Source organism: Peromyscus californicus, unplaced genomic scaffold (assembly GCF_007827085.1).
Source record: "Peromyscus californicus insignis strain IS unplaced genomic scaffold, ASM782708v3 Scaffold_11__1_contigs__length_118956290, whole genome shotgun sequence".
NCBI lineage: Eukaryota > Metazoa > Chordata > Mammalia > Rodentia > Cricetidae > Peromyscus > Peromyscus californicus.
This window is the reverse complement of record NW_026294402.1, coordinates 102,375,685-102,398,090: the sequence shown is the minus strand read 5'-3', so window position 1 is coordinate 102,398,090 and position 22,406 is coordinate 102,375,685. Positions and strand designations below refer to the sequence as shown.

General features: G+C 54.2%; 1 protein-coding gene across 1 annotated transcript; it reads left to right on the top strand.

The window, feature by feature from the left end:
- The first annotated feature begins 1,405 nt into the window (after positions 1 to 1,405).
- On the top strand, positions 1,406 to 16,243 carry Slc38a3 (solute carrier family 38 member 3). Its single transcript, XM_052720204.1, has 16 exons — positions 1,406 to 1,524; positions 9,030 to 9,182; positions 9,284 to 9,362; positions 9,542 to 9,657; positions 10,212 to 10,285; positions 10,373 to 10,465; positions 10,554 to 10,635; positions 11,576 to 11,658; positions 11,739 to 11,797; positions 11,983 to 12,144; positions 12,231 to 12,310; positions 12,763 to 12,863; positions 13,076 to 13,200; positions 13,286 to 13,430; positions 15,175 to 15,278; positions 15,367 to 16,243. The coding sequence occupies exons 2-16, from the start codon at positions 9,082 to 9,084 to the stop codon at positions 15,469 to 15,471; spliced, it is 1,509 nt and encodes a 502-aa protein (XP_052576164.1). The 5' UTR covers positions 1,406 to 1,524; positions 9,030 to 9,081; the 3' UTR covers positions 15,472 to 16,243.
- Positions 16,244 to 22,406: the final 6,163 nt, after the last annotated feature.

Here is a 22,406-nt window from a genome sequence, read left to right as displayed (position 1 = left end):
TTCCGTCTCATGCCCTGGAGGGCTGGGATTGCAGGCATGTACGACCCTACCCTACCTAGCTTCCCATGATGTTTTGGAGGGTAGGGGGCGTCTAATGTCTCTTCATGACATGGTAAGCTCTGGTCTGGCAGTTATGCCAACCTCAGCTAAGGATGCCTTCCTTTCTGTCATCTGGCTACCGGAAGTGTGGGCTCGACTTTCTGGGGTTTTGCTTAGTCTCCCAGCTCGCTGGCCCTCCTAGCCAGTACCTAGTCAGTCCTAAGTCCATGGCTTACAGCGTTCTCCTCACTTACTTATCTCTGGACAGAGGGAAAGACAGCCATTTCCTTGTGAGACAGAGGGAAACTGAGGCACGCTTGGGCTTGGCTGTGGTGGTGCCATGAGTCAGCAAGAAGGGAATCCAGGACTTCTAGATTTGAGGAGTCCTGACTCTCAGCCTGGGGCAGAAAAGGGGTGAGACCTGGTCTCTGCAGGTCTCCACAGCATCCGGAAGGAGATATGACATCAGGACGTAGATATGACAGAGAAGTCCAGCTTGGAAAGGAACAGCAGAGGCCATGGAATTAATCGGATCAGAGCCAGTGGCTGAGAAGCAAGGGGCACAGCTGTTCCGTTCCCCCCCCCCCTTTATCCTGAAAGTCAACACCCCATCCCCCACCCCGCCCCCAGCTCCCTGCATACCACCTTCCTCTGAGCACCAGAGCTCCAGGTGGGAAGCAGAAAGAGGTGGCACCGACTGCCAGCCAAGAAGGAGTCCTCCCTAAAGTCCCTTCCTCAAAGTCCTGCCCCCCCCCCTGCTTCTGACGGGCAGGCTGACAGCTGTCACTCAATCTTAGAAACAGAATGGAGGCCATAGGCAGGCAAGGCCAGAAAAGAGGCAAAGCAATACCCCTTGCTGCCCTCATGTCCTCGCTGTCCCAGCCCATGTCTGCTTCAGCCTCAAGAATACTGACTCTCTGGGGTGAAGAAAAAAACCAATTCAGACAGGCCCTCTCCCCGCTCTATCCACCACTAACAAGCAAAGGTGACCAGGCAAGGCAGACAGGCGTCAAGTCTGAAAGTCGTCCATTTAAAGCCCCTCACTGAAGCTAAGCCTTGCGGTGTTCCCACTCCTTTCGGTTGAAGATCCCTTGAGGTTTAGAGAGATGTAGGCAAAGTGTTTCAGGGGTTCAGGGCAGCTACAATCCTCACAAAGATCTCTGGTTTGACCTGAACCAACGCCCCGATCCTTCAAGGCTCAAGCGACCCCTCCCCACCCAGGCTCTCCCACCTATAGGCTCCGAGGGCACCGAGGGCACAGACTGCCCCTTTGAGACAAGCCGGCCAGGCCCCCGCTCCTCCCCGGACCAGCCCCTCCTCCCTCGGGCAGCCAGGGATTGGCGGGCCGGGGGCGGGCCAGGGGCGGGGCCGGGCACCCTTCATCCCCTGCGGCTGCAGTTGCTGCTGCAACCCAGCTCTCAGCCTGGAGCAGAGCGGATCTTACTCTCCGGGGCCGAGCGCCGAACGTGCCCACCACGAGGCCAGGTACTGCCGGGGTTATAGAGCCACAGCCCGGGGGCTCTGTGCGGGTCGAGCCCACTATACCTTCTCCAGTCCCTAGTGGGCTTTGGGCGGCTTTCCTCGTACCCCGAGAGCCGGGCGGGAGTCCCAGCTTTCCGAGAGCAGAGCCCTGCGCGCTCCAGGGCACAGGTCTGCGAGCCTGCCGGTAGGCACCCAGCTCCAAGCTTGTGCCAGCGTGCTGGGAGGGGCACCTCGTCGACTCCGCTTCTTGGCGGGGTCAAGCTGGATAACAAGGGGACAGCAGCCCCGAGGTTAGGTCTACAGGGCACCTAGTTTGAGGCTCAGGAGACAGTGGACCGACTTCCCGAGTCAGGACCCACGGGCACCAGCTAGAGAGTAGCCGGGAGAAGACGCTGGAGCGCTGCCCCGACGGGCGCCTAAGAGGCAGACCCGGGGCTGGCACGCCGGCAATCGGGTATATTTATCCCGGCCTCACTGGGCAGAGTTTGAGGGCAATTCGGGCCGGGACGCCTGAGGGGCCGCGGGATACATGCTGGCCCCAGAACCAGTGTCATTTGCAGTGGGACCAACGGGCACCGCCTGCTCTGGATTCCTTTGGTTCTTTGGCCTGAGGGCGGAGCGCAATGGACGCTCCTCTCCACCTGTGGACCTGGCTGGCCCGAGTGTGAGAACTAGCTAGGGGGCCCAAGACTCAGTTTTCAGGAGCCCGCCCCTGCTGGATTGGCCCCTTTCATTGGCTACAGCGAATGCGTGCCATTTGTTTACACTAGAGAAGGGGGGCAAGGGTGGGGCGTGTGAGAATCTGCACCCCCACTCCCCACCCCGTGACCTGAGACCTGAATCCAGGTCTGCCTTCCCCACAATGCTAAGGAGGCCTACATCAAAGGCCCTTGCGCTCTGCGGAATCCCATGGAGGACATCTCCATGTGCATTCTTCCTTTAGCCCACCAGTTCGGTTCTGACCTCTAGCACTTCATCCACTTCCCGCTATTATATTGTCCTAGAAGAGACCCCTGGTACATAGTCTGTGATGGGGGCTTATTCTCGGAAGGGAAGCCAGTCCCTTGGAGCACTCACTGCGTGTCGGGGGTAGGGGGTAGAAAGCTAGATAAACCCAAGGGTAGTTCTGTTGGGAAGTAGGGAACTTCTGCACAGCTGTGGAAAGCTTTCCTAGGAAGCCCCACGGTAGAAGGGATCCAGAGTGCATGAGGCCATGCCTGGCACATTTCAGAGCCGCAGGAGTGACCATATCTTACTTCTTGGGTTTGAGTACGGGACTAGTCTCTAGGAAGGATGAGACCATGTATTTCAGAGTTTTATTCTGCCTGAGTCCAGGGAACCTCTCTCCTCACTTCCCTCTCAAGCCATCCGGTTGAGTGCCGATTCTTGTCTCAAGCTTGCTGTATGCCACAGTCCAAGGCTTCAGATAGCCAGCTGGAAAGAATTGGCTATTCCTATAGCTGTGTCACTGGCCTAGAAAGTGGCCTTAGAGGGCCCCCCACACACACACACGTGGAGAAACAGGCACAGTGAAGGCAGGTAGATCATGAACTCTAGACTGGACCCGGAAAAGATAGGAAGCTGAATGAAGCATCGCCTGGAAGTCTGGGCTGGGTGTGGGTTGAGGGCAAAGCATGTTTGCAAGGAAGTTCCTGCTAGGGAGATGTAGTTTAGGCATTTGTGTGCACAGAAAGCTGGGGTGTGATGTATAGTCTATGCTGTGGCAGGAAGGGGCCCTGAGGGAAGAGTTCTCTTGTAGCCATCGCCAAGGATCAGGCGCCACAGAGCAGGTAGATTGGACTGAGAACTTACAGAGGCTTTGAACCCGTTCCATTCATTCAGTGATGTTGACTGAGTACCTACTATGTGTCTCGCTCACAGCGCAGCGGGTGCAAGAGTACTGAAGAGATGGACTTTGGGCTTTGGATGGGAAGACGGACATAGGAGGGGAGGGTGGGAGCTCTAAAGGGCCAGGCAGCACTTCTGGGGGTCAAAGGGAAGGAGGGGCTTTCCTGCCAGTGGCCCAGAGTTGCTTGGTTTTGGATTTCCGCTCTGCGGGCCACGTCCTGTACACAGCCCCTCAGCCAGCACGTCTGCACCTGCGTGTGGCCACTGACAACAGGAGTCACTCCGACTGGCCATCGCTTCTGCTTGTCTTTTCCATTATCCAGGTAAATAAGTCTCAGGCACCAGCCTTGAGGTCTCCGAATTTTCTAGTAGAACCTGGCCTAATGACCCGCCTGGCCTTGGCTCCCCTGGATAACATTGCATCTGGCTGGTGGGCCATAATCTGAATTTATGGGGAGCTGAAGATGCGGTAGCGGCCTCATGGAGATCCAACTGAGCTCTACCTGGGCATCCTAGGGTACCTGCTGCGCCTGGCACACATCTGCCTCCTCCTCTGCACATGGCCGTTTTGGCTCCTCTCCCGTTTTTTGCTTCTTCCAGAGCTCTGTCTTTATGTTTTTAAAGACAGTTTTACTACGTGGCTGTGGCTGGTCTGGAACTTGCTATATAGACCAGGCTGGCCTTTGACTCATAGAGATCCTCCTGTCTCTGCCTCCCCCGTGCTGGGACTTAAGGTCCGTGCCCCCACGTGCGGGGGGCTCTGTCTTTTGCCACTGCGTCTCCCCATCTCTGCCTTCCGATGGTCGTCTCTGTGTCTTACCTCCCTCGGTGTCTTTCTCCATGCCTGAGTATCAAGCTGTCTACTTATGTATGGTTTTTGTTTCTCTCTGTTTTCTTTTGTCTGTGACCCTGTATATGCACCCATGTTTCTCTAGCTCCCTGGGCCCCTGTCTGTCTGTCTGCTTGTCTGTCTAGATCAGTACGCATGGGCGCACATGTGAAATGTGTATGTTTTCTCTTGCGCTGTCTCCCCTCAGATCTCTCCTCTCTCTCCCTCCCTCTGCCTCAATCCTCCTGACCAAATGTCTCCCCTCCTCCAAGCTGACCTTGCTTTAGCCCCCCATCAGGGTCTACAATGAGTCCCAAACTGCCCCAGGCCTGTGTTCCAGTTTTCCTTGGGGCCAGGAGTCCGGCTGTCCAAATATTTGGCCACCTCCAGGGGATTCCGGGTCGGCAGGGAGGAAGATAGGCTGGCTGGCGCAGGGTCTCCCCTGCCTCTGGGGGGCACAGTCACGTGATGTCCTGTCCTCTGCCTCAGCAGGACCTCTGGCCGCACGTCCGTCCCTCTGAACAAGTTGGCAATGGAGTTGGAGGAGGGGCTGCTGCTGGCTCTGGCCAGCTTGGGCCAGGAGGTTCTGGCTGCATTCTCTTAGAACCAGCCTGAGCAAAGGAGGGTCCAAGTTGAGGTGGGAGATGAGGCCAAGGTGGCTTGTAAGCATCTGCTGGTTGTCTAGGAAATGTACCCTGTCACAGGAAAGTCTACCTTCCGGCCCCAGCTGGGCTTCTCAGATCCTCCTAGGTACTTCCGGATAGCCAGAACACCAAGACACAGGCTACAGATCCCTGGGCCAAGGAGCAGAGGCTGAGGCATTGAGGTGGCTAGTGTAACAGTGCTCCAGGCCATCACCTTTCCCCTGGCTTTGCCCACTCTTGCACACGCACCTTGTCATGCCATCTGTGCCAGCCACACACTGGCCACATGTTGCACTCTCCTGTTTATTATGTGGTGATGATGAGGTAGTGGGTTCGGGACTGGGGTCTTCTACCACCAAAATGTGAAGTTGTGGCCTAGGGGAGGGACGAGGGGTGACTGACTGTTCTAACAGCCTCCTACTTGCCCTGCACCTCGATCTCTTACAGCAGGGGCGTCTCCCAGCAGTCACTGCGGCTGTGTTAGGGACTTAAAATTCAAGCATGTGTACTGATTCCCCAGTAATGTACTCTTTGTCCCAGGATGGAGTCTTCCCTTTAAAATTAGGAGAAGCAGGACAGCAGAGAGGTGGCTGTCTAGGTCATAATATCTAACCCAGGGAAAGCTTCCCGACCTGGGAGCCCTCAATGACAGGCACCTTGACCCTTTACTCCAAGCAACCTCCTTCTCACCTGGTCTTCCTTGGGCTGAAGTCAAGGCTTCCCAGGCCCAGGAAACCTGGGCTATAAAAAGGAACTTCATATGACACCCACACCCCCATCAGAACATATGGCTGCCGGACTGGGAGAAGCACAGTCCACCTTGCAGCCAGCCCACCCCTGCAAACCCACTTGAGTCCCTGAGAACGGAGGGGAAAAGCAGGACTGAGGGACTGTGATGTAGGATAGAAAGCTGTGGTTCCCACAGTGGCTGATGCAAGCAGCCAGCCCATCCTGGCCTGGATTCCTGGGCCTAGAAGTCTTTAATTAGCCAAAGTCAACACCTGCTGAGGTGTGCCTGATGAATTCTCGCTCTGTGATGCCCGCGTGGGAGGCGTTACTTGCTGCCCCATCCGGCTGGTACTGCCCCCTCCCATCTCCCCACAGCACAAACAAGCCTCCGAGGGGTGGCCTGGGTCAGCCACCAGTTCGTTGTCCAGGCCCATACTGTGCTCATGACCAATGCCATTCTGATGACCTGCCCAAGGGCTCAGTGCTCTCTCTACCCTAAGGCTCGACCATTCTTTGGACACCCATGGCCTGCTCTCGAAGGAGAAGCCTCATAGAGCTCCCTCATTCTGTCCTCAGCTTTGGTCTAGCCTCACGGGACCCCTGGCTATCGGGGGACAATGAGGTCCCGGGGGAGGGTGTTCTGTCCATGATGCACTGTGAGGCTGATCCAGGCTAGGGACTTTTCCCGCCCTGGGACTGGCTCTGCTGTCAGCTTTCCTTCATCAGGCTTCTCTCCCGAGTTTACCCTGACTCCCTGACGTAAGCAAAGGAGGGTTGAGGCTGTAAGAGAAGACCTGGCAGCCTTAGGAAGTATCGGAGCTCTCCCTTAGAGGGTCAAAGCTAGTCCCCACCTGGGGCTCTAGCCCTGAAACCTCCTCCACGGACCCCGACTTAGCCTTTAAGGCTCTGGAAGGCTTGTCTGTAGCCACAGAATCTCCCTTCCACCCTCGCTCCCTGCTGACACCACACCTCAGAGCCTATGTCTGTGCTTTGCCTTCTACCTAAGGCTCTCTTCCTCGCTTCACACTTTGGAGCTTCTGTTGGAAATTTAGGCCTAGTTACACCACCTCCTCCAGGAAGCCTTCCTTGATAACTCCCTCCTCCCTAACCTTTTTTTTTTTTTTTTTCTGTGCATTGGCATTTAATGGATGGCACCTGACCTTTAAGCATGCCAGGGAAAGACTCTACCACTTAGCTAAATCCCCAACCCCTCTCCCCTCCTTTTTAAAGTCCCAGAAAAAGGTGTTTCACATCCAGTTGTAGAGGGGATTTAGGGTGGTGATAGGGGAGGGATAATGGAACATGAAGAGTATCACCTCCACCAGATTGGAGATCACTTAAGGACAAATATTCTACATCCTCCCCGGGATCTCAGGGCAGCCCGAGACCCAGCAACAACTGGTTATGAATATTAGCCACCAGGCCCCAAAGACTTTAGCCCCACATCCTGAAAGGAGACAGGAGAGCCTAGAGCCAGCACCTTAGGCACCTCCCATAGCCATTCCACGGACTTAGTCTCCCTGGAGCCAGTGCCAGGCTGCCTGGTACCCTGATGCCAGAACAGAATGAAGCCCTGCACACACCAGCCCAGGCAAGCCCTGGGGGCCTCTGTCATTATGGCAGAAACGGTTGCTTGGCCTAGATGCTGACACAGCACACTCCAAGGGCTTGTCCCAGCTTGCCCAGGGTGGGGACCGAGCAAGGACAACCTACTGAGTGCCAGGGGGTACTCTGGAGGGATTTTGGAGACCTGGCCGTGGTACCTTCAACCTAGGTGAGATCCTGGGAGGGGTGTTGAAGGCAGAGCTCAGCAGAGGGGCAGCATGAGGGCAGCCTCATTGGGAATGATGGATGATGTAGGGGAAGAGAGTCCAAGAAGAGAGGTCCACATTGTCAGGGTCCTGAGTAGGTGGGATGGGAGGATAAGGGACTCAAAATCCACAACCAGGGACACAGAGGTAGGTAAAGGTGCCAGGTATGGAGTCCCCCGTGCTGAGGTAGTCGAGGTCTGAGCTCTGGGCCAGAGCAGTGGGTGAGGTGCTCCGGTGGGTGACGTGAGACGGAGGTCTGCAGGGTGCGGGGGCATCAGGCCTGAGCCTGGCTCCCTGTAGGATCAAGATCAATCCTGAGTGCTTGCTGAGCTTCTTGTAGATTCCCACTTCAAAGCCGACCTGAGACCTGAGACCTGAGACCGTCAGGGGATGAAGCAGGGAGAGGATTCCGTGCTGGATTTGGGATACCTTGCTATACCTCAGGCCCAGGCTCTGGCTATCTATCCTGCCTGGCACAGACACCCCTTTCTGGTCTCCACTCTGGCTCAGCCCCCCTGCTGGCCACTCTGGCCTTTAAGATGTCCTGACAGAGCCTGGGTTCACTTTGCCCAGACGTCTTCTGGGCATGGTAGGTAACCCCTGGCCCCAGCGATGGGAGAGGGGCCAGTGAGTTGTCTGGGCAGTGCTCAGTGGGGAGCAAGGAAGCTGGATCTTTTGCAGTCCAGCTGAGCCAAGCCCAGAGAAGGAGCACCAGCAATGACCTGGGCTCCTCTTCAGCCAGCCAAGCCCTGAGCTCCTGGCCCAGGGAAATGAGGGCTCTGTTCAGAGGATGGCTTGAATGGCAGGCCCTGGGGATTAGGGGCTCCCTGGCAAGAGAGCAATGTTAGAAGGAAAGCGTGGTCCTGAGGCCAGGGCTGTGAGGAGGACCAAGTGGCCCAGAGAACTGTGCCCTAGGACATCCATTTCCTGGAAGGGCCCCTGAGGGCCTTTCACCACAACCAGGCTGGATAGGCCCAGGTGTCCAGCCCCAGCACCGCCTCAGGCCTCCTGGCTCTGGAGGGGGCATCCTCTGCGCCTGCTGTCCACAGCGCCAGCTCTCAGCCCACAGAGGGCCCTTTGTTCCAACTGCCAACAGAGCCCGCCGGGCATCTGGGAACAGGGCCCACAGCCCTCACCCTCTCCCAAGGCCTCCAGCCATCGGGCAGAGCCATTCTAGGTTGGCCAGGAGGCCCCTGGCACACAGGACCAGCTCAGGAAATTGTGTCCCAGGACTACTGTGAGGAAGGGGATTCACTCCAAGATGCACATGCAGAGAGGGGTCAGGACCCAGGACTTAGCATTCAGGGCTTCTGGTGCCACTCGGCTACGGACTCAGATCACCCAATGACCCTCGCTGTGCAGGAAGAGAAACTGAGGCCCTAAGAGCTTGCTTGGACTGTCTATATAGGGGACTTGTGCTTTATGAGTTGTGTCATCGGGGTGTCCTAGGAGCTCAGGTGTGCAAGCTCTACTCCACACCCCAAAAGCAGATCCCAAGGAAGAGACAGGTCCCAGTGAGCTTTCAGAGCTTTCACGTGCCTGCCCGTCCTAAGTGACCCCTCTCAGAGCTGTACTATGGCCACTGGCTTCCTGTGGGAAACTAGACCATGGTCCCAAAGATAACCAGAGGGACTGACTGCTCCGCAGACGTCTGACCGTGTTGGCGTGAGAGCAGAGCCCCTGGGTGGTCCTCGGCGCCATGGAGATACCTCGACAGACAGAGATGGTGGAGCTGGTGCCAAACGGCAAACACTTGGAGGGGCTGCTACCGGTGGGCATGTCCACAACAGACACTCAGAGGTAAGGAGAAGAGGGGCCTGGCGGCAGCTCGGGGAAGCACTGGGGAGAGGCGCAGGACACGGGGATGGAGCCGAGTCCCATGTGCTGTCCTCCTCCTGCAGAGCTGAAGACCCCCAGCACTGTGCCGAGGGCAAGGGCTTCCTTCAGAAAAGCTCCAGCAGTGGGACACACTTCACCGATGTGAGCCAGGCAACCCGGGGGGTCTGGGGGGACTGTGGGGAAGTTGGACACAGTGATGAGGTGCTCTGCAGCAGAGGTGGGGGGCTGAGGGACAGTGAGAGGGAACGCCACAATACCCCATTTTTTTTTCCCGTTGTTGTTGATTCGACACATTCCCCACCCCACTTTGGTACTTGCAGTTCGAGGGGAAGACATCGTTTGGGATGTCCGTGTTCAACCTCAGTAATGCCATCATGGGCAGCGGCATCCTGGGGCTCGCCTACGCCATGGCCAATACGGGCATCATCCTTTTCCTGTGAGTGCCTCTGCAAACAGCCCCAAACAGCTGCCAACCCTGACGACCTCCCAGGACCTTCCAGTTGGCTATCCAGTGGGCGGACACTTCTTACTCTGCACCCAGGCCACTGCTGTGGAAACATCCACAGCCAGCCAGACAAACATACCTCACTGTTCTTCAAACCCACAAGGCTAGCCCTACAGGCCCGAGTCTGTTCTACTACGTTTACACATGATGGCTGAACCCTTGTGGCCAGGCCTTGTGTGGCCACACGCGCCCTTGACTTGGTGGCTCTGCCCTGACGCCTGAATGGAAAACGTGTTTGTCCCAAAGACTCAAGAAAAGAAGGTGCTCAGAGCACAGGCACAGGGCCCTCTTGACCCAGAGGGCCCCCGCCTGGGTTGTGTTGTACCCTGGGTAAAGGGAGTAGTTGTTCATCATATCTCTGGAGTCTCCTGACTTGCACCCGCTCCTCAGACATTTACCTCCCAGACTCCTCCCCCACCCCAGCCTCTTTGAGCTCCTCGCTCCCTGCCAGCCTCCAATGGCCTCTTTTCCTCCGCGTTCTCCAGGTTCCTCCTGACAGCTGTTGCCCTGCTGTCTAGCTACTCCATTCACCTGCTCCTCAAGTCCTCAGGGATCGTGGGTGAGCCTCTTGCCGGCCTGCAGAGGGGCAGGGCTGAGGTGAGCTGGGGGAAGCTCCCCTGGCTATCCTGACACCCGGTTTCTGCAGGCATCCGTGCCTACGAACAGCTGGGCTACCGTGCCTTTGGGACCCCAGGGAAGCTGGCGGCGGCCCTGGCCATCACACTGCAGAACATTGGAGGTGAGGCTGGTGGTTGGGGCAGCGGCATGCAGAAGGGGCTGGCTGGTTCAGCGGACCTCAGCAGCTGTCCTCCTGCCTTCTCCCCCAGCCATGTCCAGCTACCTGTACATCATCAAGTCTGAGTTGCCTCTTGTCATACAGACCTTCCTGAATCTGGAGGAGCCGAGCCCGTGAGCCCGGGGAAGGCGGGTGGGGAGCAATGGGTGCCCAGCTAGCCTGGTAGACAAGCAGAAGTGTGGCTGATGGAGAACAGAGCCCAGAGAGCTACATTCGGTTCCTGTTTGTGTGTGCAACATCCAGGGAAACCCCCCAGAGGGGACTTCTAGAGCTACAAAGCCAGGGTCCACGTGACCCAGGACCCTGCACATGAGCAGAAGGGCCTCAGGCTTAGCTCTAAGCACCTGCTATTCCTGACCATGGGGCCACCCCCCCCACTACCAAGAGATTAAGTCCAGGGCATGGGTGGGGGTGCCTACTACTTAGCCAGCACCGGCTGGGCATCAACTTGCTTTGTGTTTGAGGGGAAGGAGGAGAGGCTAGCCCTGCTCCTGACCGCCCAGTGCCCACAAGCAAGCTGCGTGATTGAGAAGAGGGAGAAAGAATTAGGATTCCGTAGCTAGGGTCTTAGGGACCTTTCCCAAGGAATACGCCTTTGAATCTGCTCTAGAGGCGTGAACGGTCCGGGCCCTCCTGCCCTTGTCTATGCCCCATGCTCATTTCCAGGAGAGAGGAGGGCCAGAATAATACAAGATGCAGGGGCCAAGAAAGACCACAGGGGCCACAAGTTATTGGCCAGTCCCTGAGACCCTCAAGAAAAACACAGACCCTTCCTGAGCCAGGGCCTTCCACCCTCCCTTAGGAGGCTGCCCAGACCTGCAGTCATAAGCGGACCCACACGAGCCGTGTCCCAGGCCAGCTCACATCCTCAGGAGTGTGACAGAGAGCACCCCTCCCCCGTTTCTGATAAAGCTCAGGAAGCCTTGGAGTTATGGTTAAATGTTGGCCAGGGGACACAATGCGGCGTCACTGGTGCCCCCAGCAGGGAGAAGCAGGTGACCCCGCCCCAAGCTAAGGAGCCTCTGACTGTGTTTCCCACTCTTCTTCCTTCAGGGTGTGGTACATGGATGGCAACTACCTTGTGATCCTGGTGTCTGTCACCATCATTCTGCCCCTAGCTCTAATGCGGCAGCTCGGTGAGTCAACAGGGCCAGCCGGTAGCGGGTTGGGAAGGGACACACAGGAGGCCCGGGTCTCACGGTTCCCTCTTTGGCAGGCTACCTAGGCTATTCCAGTGGCTTCTCCCTCAGCTGCATGGTGTTCTTCTTGATCGCAGTGAGCTACCCTCCATGTTGGTCAGGAAAGAACCCAAGGAAGTCCTCTGTCGGGGCGGGGTGAGGGTGGGGGAGCAGGGCTTCCCGGGAAGCCGGGGTGAGGAGGAAGCCCTTCTAATCTTGACTATGGCTTCAGAGTGACTGCAGGCAGCCTGATACTGACGCTCTCACTCTTCCCCACCCCAGGTCATCTACAAGAAGTTCCAAGTTCCCTGCCCATTGCACATCTTGGTCAATGCCACAGGCAACTCCAGCCACACGGTGGTGTTGGAAGAGAAGGCGCAGCTGCAGGATGAGCCTGAGGCTGCGGCCTTCTGTACCCCAAAATACTTCACACTTAACTCACAGGTTCCAACAGGCCAAGCCAGGCCAGGGAAGTGGGGAGAGGGTCTTGGGTGGGAGGGCTGCCTTGACATACTTCTCTGGTTCTCCAGACAGCATACACCATCCCCATCATGGCCTTTGCCTTCGTCTGCCACCCTGAGGTGCTGCCTATATATACAGAGCTCAAAGAGTAGGTGTCTGTGGCTGGGAGAGGGATGGTAGCTGCCTTGATGGTCCGGCGAGAGCAGATGTAGCCTTAGATATGTGTCTGGAGGGAGAGGGGACAAGACCCAGGTCACCAGACCGAAGATCGTCATGGTCGATAAGAGTAGGAATTAGGAGCCTGGCAGTGTTGATGCACATCTTTAATCCCAACACTCATGAGGCAGAGGCAGGTGGACCTCTGTGAGTTCGAGGCCAGCCTGGTCTACAATTTGAGTTCCAGGGCAGCCAGAGCTATTACTCAGAGAAACCTTGTCTCAAAAAAACAAACAAAACAAAAAAAGAGTAGGAATTAGGGGCAAGAAGGAGACTTTCTCACTGCTGAATAGAGGAATGTGGTGCCAGAGCGAGCCTTGGACGTATACAGTTACCACTGGGTGGCTCAGCTTGTCACCAAAACCCTTCTCTACCTGCCTGTAGCCCCTCGAAGCAGAAGATGCAGCACATCTCCAACCTGTCCATTGCTGTCATGTATGTCATGTACTTCCTGGCTGCCCTCTTCGGCTACCTCACCTTCTACGGTATGGCTGGATCAGCGTGGGTGGGATTGGAGGCCAGGCTGGGAGGCAAGGGCTGGTCAGTGGCCGGAGCGCCCTGAATACTATAGGCACTCACTAGATGTATGATGCCTGACTGTGTCCTGCAGCTGTGGAGGTGAGTCTGAGTGCCACTCCCCACAGCGTCAGGGTCCACCGCCCCCTGGCCTGCTGACCACCCTCCCTGCCTGCCACAGACAGGGTGGAGTCGGAGCTGCTGCACACCTACAACAAGGTGGACGCGTTTGATGTGCTGATCTTGTGTGTGCGCGTGGCCGTGCTGATAGCAGTCACACTTACGGTTCCAATCGTTCTGTTCCCGGTGAGCCAGCGGAGAGGTGACTGGGCCAGCAGAAGGGAGGGTCTAGTGGGGGCCACCAGACTGATGGCTCTTCCCACCTGCCCAGGTACGACGCGCCATCCAGCAGATGCTGTTCCAGAACCAGGAGTTCAGCTGGTTGCGGCACGTGCTCATCGCCACTGGCCTGCTTACTTGCATCAACCTGCTGGTTATCTTCGCCCCCAACATCTTGGGCATCTTTGGAATCATTGGTGAGAGTCTGGCCCTGGTCTAGGAATGGGACAGTATCCCAGAGAATTTCACTTCTGCACGTCCTGGTAGACCCCTCAGCACACACCCTACATTTAAGTGACAGTGGTGTCCCGTGCACACGGTTTAGCCTCCAGCCTGAACTCTCGTTCTTAAAGCTATTGCAGTCCATTTCGAAGGCTCAAAACCACTGAGTGAGTCCTCTTTAATAGATAATGGGATGGACCCTGGGGCCAAAGTCTTCATAAAGGACCTCCTTGGATTGGGCGTGGTAGTGTGTGCCTGTAATCTTAGCTTGAGAGGATGAGACAGGAGAATCATTGAGTCCAGGTGTTCAAGACCAGCCCCGGAGGTATAGTGAGATATGACAAGAACGAAAGATCTCATAATGTCTTACCCCATTCTACACATGGGGAGACCAAAGTCCAGCGAGATTAAAGGAACGTAAGAGCCGCAGTGGTGAGCTGTCCGACTCCACGCTTGGTGTCCACTGTCCCACCCCAGCTGAGGTGTTGAGCTGGAAAATTAGATAATTCTGAAACATCTTTGGGATGAGCCAAGTTTGACTCCTTGACCCAACTCTTTGTCCGCCTCACTGACCTGGGTGCCGAGAATTGTGAATATCTTGAAAAGACTCTTGCTTCCCTGTGTTCCAAGTCTGCGTCGAACAGAAATCAGCAGACAGAAACGCCTTGTGGAAGCGACGGAAGAGTCTCTTGGGGGACTTGTGTTAGTTAGTCCAGTTAGCTCTTGGTCGCTGTAACAGAACCACCGAAGCTATTAACCTACGAAGAGAACATGCAGGGCTGGTGAGATGGCTCACTGAGCAAGGGTGCCTGCCACCAAGCATGGACAACTTGACTTTGATCCCCATGGAACATGCTGGAAGAAGACAATTGACTCCTACAAGTTGTCCTCCGACCTCCATGTGTGTATGGTGACACACGTGCACCTACGTGCCTACATATATAGAAAACAATAGATGTAAGAATTAAATCAAGAGAGGGAAAAGGTTCAGGGGCCGGGGACACAACTTAGTAGTGTTTGCCTGGCTATGAGTGTATGATGCTCCGGGTTAGAGTCCAGCAGCGCATAAACAAGGTATTGTGGCACGTGCCTACATTCCCAGCATTGAGAAGGTGGAGACAGGAAAACCAGGAGTCCAAGGCCATTCTTGGCTATATAGTCTGGGGCTCTCCTGGGATAGCCTTGTAGTGGGATAATCCATCAGGACAGAGGTGTGTGGCAGCACAGAACAGCTTACCCCATGGCCAAGGACTAAAGGGAAAGAGGGGCAGATCAAAACCTTACAAGCCCCTTAAAGGGTTAATTCCATCGCCTCAGGACCTCCCTCAAGGCTCCACCTCCTAAAGGTTTTGTCCTTCCAAACCCCAGAGCCCCAACCGGACCCTCCTAGAGAGCACACCACCAAACACTTGGGCCTTCTGAGAGCATTCCCGATCCAAATTCTAACAAGCTGTTAGGAACCCAGGCCCCTTAAGGCTTTATCCTGCAGCAAGTCTCTCCCCTTCATTGCCGGCTTCATTCACTTCTGTTTTCCTCACCCACCAGCACCTTCAGCCTTGCAGCCTGGTGGATACAGAACATGGGGGAAGGCTGGTGGGCTCCCCTGGAATCAGGCAGGGCTCTCACAACACAGAGCACACCTCCCCGGTTAAGAATGCTTGGTCTCATGGAGTCTGCCTCTGACCTTGGCCAGCTGTGGCTCTGCTCTGCTCTTTGCAGGTGCCACATCTGCTCCGTGCCTCATCTTCATCTTTCCCGCCATCTTCTACTTCCGAATCATGCCCACTGAGAAGGAGCCTGCAAGATCCACCCCTAAAATCCTGGTACGAGGGGCCTGGAAGCCGGTGGGCTGGGGCAGGGATGAGGGAACTGTCCTTATCTCGGGCCTCTCTCATTTCTGACCCTTAACAGGCCCTTTGTTTTGCTGTGGTTGGCTTCTTGTTGATGACCATGAGCTTGAGTTTCATCATCACTGACTGGGCCTCCGGGACCAACCAGCACGGTGGAAACCATTAGGAGGACTCCGGTCTTGTTCTGTCTATTCATCCCAGCACCCCGCCCTCACTCTCCAGCCCAGGGGCTCTTACGGGGTGAAAGACAGGGGAGAGACACTGTAAATACTACGGCATTTGGCTCCACCCATATCCTCTCCATTGGAAGGTTTTTGTTGAAGAGCCAGGACCAAGGCCCTTGGACCACCCCCCTGCTGGGCTCCAGAGCTGCAGGGGCTTCCTGAGCTAGGAACAGGGTGGGGCTGTTGCCTCAGATCCCACCGAAACCCTCCACCCTCCTCCCACAGCTGTGTACACTGAGGCCCAGCAGCCACCTCCTGGGGTCACACAGGCTGTAGGGGCACACAGAGCCAGAACCCAGGCCTGAAGACATCCCCCAGGCCTGCTGGGAAGCCGCAGTCTGCACCCAGAGGGCTCGTCTCCTCCAGCCTGCCGATCTCACAGCCCCCTTTCCAACACTTGGGCCCCAAATCTAGGATACTCTTGTCCTCTTCTGGCATCTCCTTCATGGAAGGAGCCCCTATCCTACCCCATATCTGGGGTCTGCAGGTTCTGATGAGGATGGTATGCACCCCAAGAGATCCCTGCTGTGGACCTTCACCAGTCCTGGGGAGGCTGGGACTCCCACACCTCAAACCTGGGCCATGACTTACATTCCGCTCCTGGGAGAAGAGAGGCTGGGCCCAGAGTATCCTGGCCCTGGGAGTCAAAGACCCCAGGAGCCAGACTGGCACAAAGGTGGGGAGGCTGGCCTTTTATAAATACTATACATAAGATTGATCGTGTTTTTTATTTTTGGTCTACATAGTCCTCGGGGTTCTGGAAAATAGGGTAGGGGTCAATAAGGGTATGGATGGCACTGGGGTTCTTGCCTGCACCGGTCTGCTTGCCTGCATGAGAGTGGGGACTGAGCAAGACCACCCCCACCCCCACCCCACCTCCTGCCTCTCCGACCAACCAGTGGCATGCTCAGACCCAGCTCTGGGCTGGGGCCAAGTTCAGCACAGACCTGCTTTCTCACGGGGTGAGGTAGGGAGGAATTAATGAGGCCCCAGGAAATGGGACAGAGAGAAGCCTGCGGAAGGAGGCAACGTGAGGTGCATCCCCAGCAGCTCCAGAGAGGGTCTGAGCTGGGGGCAGCTGAGCCTTGCAGAAGCCTCAGGAAAGGGCCCCTGCAATCCACCAGTTCCTCGGCTGCTGGTCAACCCTGTGTCAATGCCTTGAAGCTGGAGGACAAAAATGCAGGGGTTCTTTTCTTTGCAGGGCTGTTCTTTGTATTGATAATAAACACCTCTATGAATAAAGGTAGGTTAGTGAGGCTCAGTGGAGTCGGGGTAGTCCTGAGGAGCTAAGGGAGAGTGAAATTCAAGGCAAGGCAGGGACTTCAAGGAGGCAGGGCAGCCCCAGGTATCCTGGCCCAAGTGCGACTGGGAAGCTGCCCATTGCAACTCACAGGCCTGAATCAGCTACAGCCTAGAGGCATGGAAGTGCCCAGGCCTTGGCACCAAACCCTCATTAGGAAAGACCCTGCGCCGGGGTAGGCCACCAGCGAAACGACAGCAAGAAAAATCCAGTTTGAACTTGAAAGGCAACTGCCAGCTTGGGAAAGCCCTGAAGAAAGAATTTCTTCAAGCTGGTGGCTGCTTGGCCCACAGCCATGCCAGCCAGCAGAGGGGGGCTTCCTGAGTCCCATGGGCCCTAGGTACCTGACTTCAGCCAGGAGCCCTGTGGCCACAAGAAACATCTGGACACAGGCCTAGCGGTAGCTGCAACCTAAAGGACACTGTCAGGAGGGACTGTCCCCTGGGGCTCACCAGGAGCCCTGTGGCCACAAGAAACATCTGGACACAGGCCTAGCGGTAGATGTAACCTAAGGGACACTGTCAGGAGGGACTGTCCCCTGGGGCTCACCAGTCTCTTCTCCATTAGATGGGGCACACAGTGTTTCCTAGAATGCCTGGCTCATGGGGACTGAGGGATAAGCAAGGGCAGAGTCTATCCTGCGGGCAGATCTTAGAGCCTTTTTACATCCTCTGTTCAAAGAAGGGTGCAGGACAACACAGCAGTGGAACACCAGCCAAGACTGCAGGCTTCTCTGTCCAGATGTGATAACAGGAGCTCCCACACAGAGCCAGGGTGTGGACGGGGACCCTCACCCCAGAGCACTTCTCTGCACGTTCAGCCTGACCACGGCGGCCAGGCTCCAGTAGGAACGGGGTAGTGATGCAGGCACTGTACTAGATTCAAGAGCCATGTACCCACGTGACTATGAAGTGAGTAGTCCCATCACTGGTTGCCAAGTCCAGGACATGATGATGATTCAGCCTCCATAAGGATGGGTCATCATTAAGGATTATCATGTTTTGAATAGCTTCCTAGGTTTTTTACTTCTCTATGCTTTTGAGGGGGGGGGGGGGGGAACAATGTTCTCTGCTCGGAAGCTCAGGGCAGAGTACTTGTCTGGCATGTGTGAGGCCCTGAGTTCAACTTACAGCAGAGCGCACACATGCTCAGGGGGTCTGGGAAAAAACTGTTCTATTTGAAATCCTGATTTAGAGCACCCCAAAAGTCTAGCACATGGGTCGTGTTTATCTCCTTCACTCTTTCTTTTCCTGATGAGGGATGGAAGATAAGATCTCACCATGTAGCCCAAGCTAGACTCAAACTTCCTCGTCAGAGGTGGAATTACAGGCGTGTGCCACCGTACCCAACTCTCGTTGATCTTCATTGTTTCCTAATGCCTGCCTGGCATAGAAAAATAAGATAATATACTTAGCACTCGCTAGGGTAGGAAGATTCCAAGTCTGAGGCCAGCCTGGGCTACATGGTGAGACCAAAAAGGGACTGGAGAAATGGTTCAGCAGTTAAGAACACCGGTTGTTCTTCCAGAGGTCCTGAGTTCAATTCCCAGCACCACATCTACAATGAGACCTGGTGCTTTCTTCTGGCCTGCAGGGACACATGCAGGCAGAGCACTGTGTACATAATAAATAAATAAATCTTTAAAAGAAGGACAGAAACAGAGAGAGACCAAAAAGATAATACAGACCAGGAAAATATATTGGTCCCTTGCTGCCCAGCAGCCTGCATCTCAGCCACAAGCCAGCCTTGCCCACATCACACCTGTGTGTACAGTCTTCTGTCATCTGAAAAATGAGTCACCCATTCATTCTCCAAGGTTTTTGTTTTGTTATTGTGGTGTTGGATATTGAATCCAGGGTCCCACATATGCTAGGCAAGTGCTCCACAATAGAGCTGTATCTCCAGTCCTATTTCATTGGAGGATGGTGGGGACCAGACCCAGGGACTCACACATGTTAGGCACAGGATCTGCTATCAAGCTATATCAAAGTTATCCCAAAAGTATTTTATTTATGGAGACTTTCACAAACATTCTTTTTTTTTTTTTTTTTTTTTTTTTTTGGAGACAGAGTCCCTCTGCATAGCCCTGGCTGTCCTAGAACTCACTTTATAGACCAGGCTAGCCTCAAACTCACAGAGATCTACCTGGCTTTGCCTCTCAAGTGCTAGGATTAAAAGCATGCACCACCACCACCCAGCTGCCAAACACTCCCCCACCCTTTTTTTTTTTTTTAATATTTCTTATGTATGCAGAATTCTGCCTGTATGTATGCCTACACACCAGAAGAGGGCACCAGATCTCATTACAGATGGCTGTGAGCCACCATGTGGTTGCTGGGAATTGAACTCAGGACCTCTGGAAGAGCAGCCAGTGCTCTTTACCTCTGAGCCATCTCTCCAGCCCCCAAACACTCTTAAATGACAGTGAACAAGGGGGAAGGCACCTTGAGAATACAGGCATTAAACATGACCACTAAGTTATCTCACTCATTAGAAGACACTTCGTACTAGCCGGGCATAATGGCACACACTTTTAATCCCAGCACTCAGGAGGCAGAGGCAGGCGGATCTCTGAATTTGTTTGTTTGTTTGTTTTTTTCAACAGATTCTCACTACGTAGTCTGGCTGTCCATGAACCCACTCTACAGACCAGCATGCTTGTGGACGTAGCTCAAGGGTAACACACTTAAGCATTCAAAAGGCCTTGGATTTGCCAGGCAGCGGTGCCACATGCATTTAATCCCAGCACTCGGGAGGCAGAGGCAGGCGGATCTCTGTGAGTTCGAGGCCAGCCTGGGCTACAGAGTACATTCCAGGACAGCCAGGCTGCATAGTGAGACCTTGTCTTGAAAAAAAAATTAATTAATAAAAATAAAGAAGATGGGGCTGGAGAGACAGCTCAGTGGTTGAGAGCACTGGCTGCTCTTCCAAAGGACCTGGGTTCAATTCCCAGCACCCACATGGCAGCTCACAAATGTCTGTAACTCCTGTTTGAGGGGACCCGACACCCATGGCAAAACACCAGTGCACATTTAATAATAATAATAATAATAATAATAATAATAATAATAATAATAAAGAAAGATGTGACAGCAGTGGTGACGCATGCCTTTAATCCCAGCACTCAGGAGGCAGAGGCAGGGGGATCTCCATAAGTAGGCCAGCATGGTCTACAAAGTGAGTTCCAGGACAGCCAGAGCTACACAGAGAAACCCTATCTCAAAATGTCAAGTAAATTAAAAAAAAAAAAGAAGATGTACCAGGCAGTGGTGGCGCATGCCTTTAATCCCAGCACTCGGGAGGCAGAGCCAGGTGGATCTCTGTGAGTTCGAGGCCAGCCTGGGCTACCAAGTGAGTTCCAGGAAAGGTGCAAAGCTACACAGAGAAACCCTGTCTCGAAAGAAGAAGAAGAAGAAGAAGAAGAAGAAGAAGAAGAAGAAGAAGAAGAAGAAGAAGAAGAAGAAGAAGAAGAAGAAGAAGCAGCAGCTTAGTACTGGAGAGAACAAAAACATCAAAAGGTAGGTGATGGAGAGAGGGTCATGAGGTGGGTCAGGGTGGGCCTTACTGAAGATGGACTTTCCTTTGGAAGAAACCATATAGAAATGTTCAGGGGAACATGTGGGGGGGGGGGGCACTCAGGAGATTGCTCCAGTCAGCAGGACCAGCCAAAGGAAAGCCCTGAGATCCTCATACGCCCTGGCATACGAGGAACAGCAGAAGGTCACTGAGGCTGGGGCTGGTGGGACAAAGGAAAGGAGAAGTGTCTAGTGGGCACTGAAGAGGAGGAAGTACTCTGGGGTCCTGTCAGCCACGGCAGGATGTTTGGACTAGTTTGCAGTGTGAGAACAATGCCGGCCCAGAAATGGAAGGGGGTAAGATCCGATTCAGCGGTGACTCTAAGGGTTTTTGGTTTTCCTTGTTTTGCTTTGCTTTTTGGGTTTTTTTTTTTATTTGCTTTGTGTTGAATTTTTTGTTTGTTTGTTTTGGTTTTTCAAGACAGGGTTTCTCTGCATAGCCCTGGCTGTCCTGAAACTCGCTCTACAGACCAGGCTGCCCTGAAACTTACAGAAATCTACCCGCCTTTGCCTCGAGTGCTGGGATCAAAGCTGTATGCCACCACACCTGGCTGGTTGGCTGATTTTTTTAAAGCAGACAATACTTTTTATTTATCTATTTACTTTTAATGTGCATAAGTGTTTTGTCAGCATGTGAAAATATGTACCACATGCATGTCTGGTGCCTGAGGGGGTCAGAAGAGGGCATCAGATCGCCTGGAACTGGAGTTAAGAGATGGTTAGGAGGGTCTGGAGAGATGGTTCAGAGGTTAAGAGCACTGACTGCTCTTCCAGAGGTCCTGAGTTCAATTCCCAGCAACCACATGGTGGCTCACAACCATCTGTAATGAGATCTGGTGCCCTCTTCTGGCCTGCAGTCATACATGCTGTATACATAATAAATAAATAAAATCTTAAAAAAAAAAAAAAAGATGGTTGGGAGCTGCCACATGGGTGCTGGGAATCAATCCAGGCCCCTCTACAAGAGCAGTCAGTGCTCTTAACCACTGAGCCATCTCTCCAACCCCTCCTCCGCCCCACTCCGTGACAAGAACTCAATATGTAGCCTTGATTTCACTGGAACTCCCAGGGTAGACCAGGTTGGCCTTCCACTCACAGATGTCCACCTACCTCTGCTTATCCAGTGCTAGGATTAAAGGCGTGTGCCGCCACACCCAGCTAATAAGTCTAAGTGTTATATAGATTGCTCCTGTTGCTGAATTGAGAGATGGCTCAGAGGTTTAGAGTCTGTATTGCTATTCTAGAAGACCCAAGTTTGGTTCCCAGCATCCAGATCAGAGAGCTCACATTGCCTGTAACTCCAGCTCCAGGGGGTCCAAAGCCTCTGCCCTTCTTGGGCGCTTGCATTTACGTGTTCATTGTGTATTTTTTAAGTTTAAAAAGTGAAATGAAATGAAGACAGAGACTGGGAATTATTGCCGAAAAGAACAGAAAGGGAAGTGCTTCGCTGGCTGATGAGCTGGAGCTGGTAAAAAGGATGCTGGGGAAACTGAGCTGGAAGACAGTAATGGAGAGGGTAGACAGTGACAGCTAGAAATCAGAGAGTGACCAAATACAGTCGCTAGTATCCACTGAGTCCCAGATGAGCCATTACAGGAAGGAGCATGTGGGAAGACCCTGGGGACATGTGTGGGTGTCTGCCTTGACCCAGTGTAAAGTCTAAGCAAATGACTTTCTTTCAAACAACTTGTAGGAGTGACACTTGATTACAAGTGAGGGATTTAGGAAGAATAGCCCTAGAAGAAAGACTAAAAGAACAAAACTGCTTTCGGGGAACTAGAGAAGGCTCAGCAGTTAAGAGCACTTGCTGCTCTTCCAGAGGACCCAGGTTCAGTTCCCAGCACCTACATTTGGTGACTCACAGCTACTTGAAATTCTGATTCCAGGCATCTGACCCTTTCTTCTGACCTCCATAAGAACCCGCACACATGGGCACATATACATATAAAATAAATCTCTTTTAAAAAAGAGAGGAGGAGGCCGGGCGGTGGTGGCGCACGCC

Excerpts from the sequence above, each read along its gene's own strand:
- Slc38a3 (XM_052720204.1), top strand. The coding sequence starts at position 9,082 with ATGGAGATACCTCGACAGACAGAGATGGTGGAGCTGGTGCCAAACGGC. Across the intron at positions 10,286-10,372 it reads CAAGTCCTCAGGGATCGTGG|GCATCCGTGCCTACGAACAG; the intron begins GTGAGCCTCTTG and ends CGGTTTCTGCAG. Across the intron at positions 11,798-11,982 it reads TGGTGTTCTTCTTGATCGCA|GTCATCTACAAGAAGTTCCA; the intron begins GTGAGCTACCCT and ends TCCCCACCCCAG.